The sequence below is a fragment of the Cheilinus undulatus genome, linkage group 21 (genome assembly GCF_018320785.1).
Source record: "Cheilinus undulatus linkage group 21, ASM1832078v1, whole genome shotgun sequence".
Taxonomy (NCBI): Eukaryota; Metazoa; Chordata; class Actinopteri; order Labriformes; family Labridae; genus Cheilinus; species Cheilinus undulatus.
In genome coordinates, this window is record NC_054885.1 from 4,797,965 (window position 1) to 4,802,581 (window position 4,617).

The following is a 4,617-nucleotide window of genomic DNA, read 5'->3' on the forward strand; positions in this document are numbered from 1 at the left end:
TTACTCTGTAGGCACAGCTCTCATGTCTCGACCATACTGCTGGAAATACAGATGGGCGTGGTACTGAAGTTCAGGCAGAACTAGACGAGTGCAGAATCCCTGCTCCGGCCTGGTCAGGTTCTTCTGTATCTGATATCCTAAAATAGTCACTGTATCAGTTTGCCAAGGTCTTACAAGATCCTCGAGTTCCTCAGGATGCACCCCGGTCCTAGCCAAGCATTTCCGCCTGATTCTGTTAGTGGTTGCTCTCAGCAGAGCCACCTCACTGTTCAGCCTCTCCAGACCGTGCTTCTCCACCTTCTCCAGGAAGATCTGGAGGAAGAAGTCATACAGAAGCACGTCTAAGGTGTTCCAGGAGCTGATCTGGTCTTTAGTTCCATCATCTAAGGGAATAACACTCTGAGGAGAGCGAGTGTTGAGGCGGACGTATGCCAATTCCTCCATGTCCAGGTTGAGCAGAGATCCCAGAAGAATCAGGGACTCGTCAAAGTGCTCGGCGATCATCACCAGCTGGAACGTCTCCTCAAGGAGAGCCAGGTCAGTCCGCCACGTAGAGTTCCACCGCTGGCCATCGAGGCCCAAATCGAAGCTCATAGGGTTCTTCCCCAGGCTGTTTCCAGGCTCTTTGGGGTCCCAGAATGCCTCAGGTGACTCTAAGAAGAGAGACAGAGCAGATTTGTGCCCCGTCATCTCTGCCACCTTCTTGGCCAGAATGAAAGCAGGAACCGAGGAGGAGTAGTAGGAGAAGACGGACTCAAACGTTCGTAGAGGTTCACGGAGGATGGTGATGAAGATGGTGTTCTTTGGCATCACTTGTTTCAGCTGATCGATGTCCAGACGCATGTTGCTGCAGAGGAGGTCAAACTGGAAGGAGCCATCGGGTAACTCATCCACGAATTTGGCTCTGAATCTGGAACCAAGATCAGAACCGTTTCAACGGTTACCATCATAAAACAGAGCAAACACTGGGAGTTAGCTGAAAGAGGCTAATGCTAAATGCTAAACAGACTTAATCATTATCTCAAATGTGAAAATGTGACCCTGCTCTAATTCAGGTAGTATAACTCAATTTCCAAAAAAGCTGGGGCGCTGTGCAACCGTAATGCCATTGTTGTCAGATCTTATAAACCCATATTTTATTCACAGTAGAACACGAACATCATATCAGATGTTGAAATGAGACATTTACCATTTCATGAAAAATATTAGCTCATTTTGAATTTGATGACAGAAACGCATCTCAAAAACATAGGGACAGGGCCAACAAAAGGCTGGAAAAGTAAGTGGTACTAATGAAAAACAGCTGGAGATGCATTTTGCAACTAAATAGGTAAATTAGCAACAGATCAGTAACAGGACTGGGTAGAAAAGGAGCATTTTAGAGAGGCAGAGTCTTTCAGATGTAAAGATAGGCATCTACGGTCCATAATATCAAAAGATTCAGAGAATCTGGAGAAATCTCTGTGAGCAAGCACAAGGTTGAAGGTCAACATCAGTTGCTGATGATCTTCGGGCCTTTGGACGTCTCTGCATTAAAAACAGGTGTGATTCTGTACTGGAAATCCCTGCATGGGCTCAGGAACACTTCCAGAAACCATCGTCTGTCCACACAGTTGGCCGTGCCATCCACAACTGACAGTTAAAGCTGGATCATGTAAAGAAGAAGCCACATGCGAACACGATCTAGAAACACGGCCATCTTCTCTGAGCCAAAGCCCATTTAAAATGGACTGAGTCAATATGGAAAACTGTTCTGTGGTCAGATGAACCAAAATTTGAAATTCTTTTTGGAAAAAAGGGATGCTGTGTCCTGTGGACTTAAAAGGAGAGGGAGCATCCAGCTTGTTCTCCTGGCTCAGGTCTAAAGCCTGCATCTCTGATGGTATGGGGTTGCATTAGTGCCTATGGCGTGGGCCTTTTTGCCACTTTTAATACATTTTTACTGCTTTTTGCACTTTTTTGCCAATTCTTTTTGACATTTTTCATCTGTTTTCATCACTTAAACCTGGTTTTTGCTATTTGTGATTTTCCCATTTTTCGCCCATTTAATCTGCCTTTTGCCATTAAATGCCACTTTTTTTCCCCATTTTTGATACTCTTAGCTGCTTTTTTTTCCCCCAAATTCTTTCCCATTTAAATCAATTTTCACAATTTATTTTTCTATGCTTTTGCTGCTTTTCCCCCATTTTTGCCACTTTTTTAAAATCACTTTTGACCATTTTGCCACCTTTGACTTACCTTTATCGCCACTTTAACCTTTTTTTTTGCCATTTTTTACCCCTTGGATTGTGGCTCTTGCAAATGTACAGTGCTTAACAAATTTATTAGACCACCTGTCATATTTGTCTCAGAGATCATGAAGTGCTTTAATGCGGACTCTTTCATTTTCAGTCAGCTCTCCACGTTTTACCATTTTGAACAGGAATGAGGAATTTCAAACTGTATTCACCCAAATTTGAGCCAGCTCACTGGGCTTCTCTGAGAAGTCAGAAATGAATCAAGCATAACATTCAACCAGTAAAACTCATTTTTCTGTTCAGGAATGACAGTAAATAACTATAATTTGACATTTTAATCAAGAAATAATAATGTGCTTTACTATTTTTTCTTTTTTTTTAAATCAGTAAATTTGAAAATTCATGGATAACAATAATAATTATATTTTAGCAATTAAAATATCAGTTGGGTTAAAGAGCTTCTACATATTGGTGTATTAACCACTACAGAAACTTAAAAAATGATTTTGGTAATTACCAATGCTGTTAATTTAGGGCAGCTGTGGCATAAACCTTACTTTAGGTGGTGGTCTAATAAATTTGTAAAGCACTGTATTTTTCAAAAATTTGGCTCTTTCGTTGAGCAGGATTGAGAAACACTGTTTTAGAGCAACACATGCTCCCATCCAGACAACGTCTCTTTCAGGGAAGGCCTTGACTATTTTAGCAAGACGATGCTAAACCACATACCACATCCATCACAACAGCATGGCTTCACAGGAGAAGAGTCCAGATTTTTCACCAATAGAAAACACCCAGGAAACAAGACCTAAGACTGTTGAGCAGCTAGAATCCTACATCAGACAAGAATGAGACAGCATTCCTCTCCCACAACTCCAGCATCCAGTCTCCTCACTTCCCAGGTGTTTATAGGATGTTGTTAAAAGAAAAGGGACGGTACAAAATGGTAAACATCGCCCTGTCCCAACTTTTTTGAGATGTGTTGCTATTTTCCTGAAATGATAAAATCTCTCAGCTTCAACATCTGATATGTTTTTATGTTCCACTGTGAATCAAATACAGGTTTATGAGATACAGCAATCATCGACTTCTGTTTTTAGTTACATTTTACATGGTGTCCCAACTTTTTTGGAAATGGGGTCGTACATGTTAAAAAGCAGTGGGCCCAGTACTGACTCCTGGGATATCTTATGTTATTCATGCATGAGCAATCATACTGTGCAGAAGCAAGGAAGTGTACCATGCTTGAGCAGCGCACTCGCACTCATAAAACAAGCTTGACGTTTTTGGGAATGAGGTTGATAATTCCCTACAATACTTATTTTAAGCTTCCCAGTCTGAGTGTGACAGAGGAATATAAGAAGGAATATAATCAAACATGGTGGCTGTAGTCCTCCGTACTTATCTGGGTAGTTGAACTGGTAGCTGTGGTGAGGGAAAGCGAACGTGGCCCGGTCCCTCTCTCCCATACGGAACAGCAGGTTCTGGACAGTGCTGCTTCCTGTTTTGTGTGTTTTGAGGAAGACTACAGGAGGAGTTTGTGTCCTTGGCCTCATGATACTATAAAGGCTGCCATCTTTAGGAGCCTGGTCGTTAGAAGGATGAGCTTCACTTCTTTGAGGGTAAGAGCTGTCATGTCTTGAGGAGCCAGGATTGGCTGCCGGTGCTCTATCTTTCACGAGCTTCTTGTTCCAGCCTTTGTGGTGAGCATGGCGGCTTTGGAAACAAAATGCACAATAAAAAACTCAAGAGAGTGTCTTATAATAGTAGCAACACTTACTAACTGCCAGAGAGTACAGTTTTATTTAACAGGTGACTTACCTCGAGTGCTGCAGCAGGTAAGTACCCACAGATATAAGCAGACAGGTAACTCCTAAGGTCAGGAGGAGACTTGTGACCCGGTATCTCCAGAGCTGGTTGACCAGCTGGTGGATGATCATGTCTCAGCGGTCCAGTTTGACCAGACTTGGTGTTTTGCCGGTTTCCTTTCCGCCAGCATTCTGTGAAGAGCGATGGAGCGTCCACTCTTCAGATTAACGCCACGGACACACCTCTGACCTCGCCTCCTTAAGCTGATCAGTCAGCCTGTCAAACAGCGTCCAGCTTGGAGCGGTAAATAACAGCTGATCATGAGAAAAACAAATAGGTGTGTAAATATAGACCACATTAAATAAACTATAGAGGGTGCTTTAGAGGTTTGAGTGAATGTGATGTTTGTGGTTTTTAAATTTACAAATATGATCAATAGATATGAGGAATGACATGCTTGATAACTTTAAAGAAGGCTCAGATTTTTGTGCTAGAAGATCAGAAATCTTTATTTCCAATATTTGAGACACAAACTGTTCAACTTCGGCATGGCCTCACTGGTGGCTCTCGC

General features: G+C 42.5%; 1 protein-coding gene across 1 annotated transcript; it reads right to left on the reverse strand.

Moving 5' to 3' along the window:
- Nucleotides 1–4,189, reverse strand: LOC121529534 (galactose-3-O-sulfotransferase 2). Its single transcript, XM_041817465.1, has 3 exons — nucleotides 4,059–4,189; nucleotides 3,639–3,953; nucleotides 1–910 (listed from the first exon to the last, which is right to left on the reverse strand). The coding sequence occupies exons 1-3, from the start codon at nucleotides 4,175–4,177 to the stop codon at nucleotides 1–3; spliced, it is 1,344 nt and encodes a 447-aa protein (XP_041673399.1). The 5' UTR covers nucleotides 4,178–4,189.
- Between the last annotated feature and the right edge of the window lie 428 nt (nucleotides 4,190–4,617).

What these genes read in the sequence shown, in the direction of transcription:
- LOC121529534 (XM_041817465.1), bottom strand. Translation starts at nt 4,177, where the DNA reads ATGATCATCCACCAGCTGGTCAACCAGCTCTGGAGATACCGGGTCACA. An exon ending in TACCTGCTGCAGCACTCGAG is followed by an intron (nt 3,954 to 4,058) that starts GTAAGTCACCTG and finishes TTGTTTCCAAAG; the next exon opens with CCGCCATGCTCACCACAAAG. An exon ending in CAGTTCAACTACCCAGATAA is followed by an intron (nt 911 to 3,638) that starts GTACGGAGGACT and finishes TCTTGGTTCCAG; the next exon opens with ATTCAGAGCCAAATTCGTGG.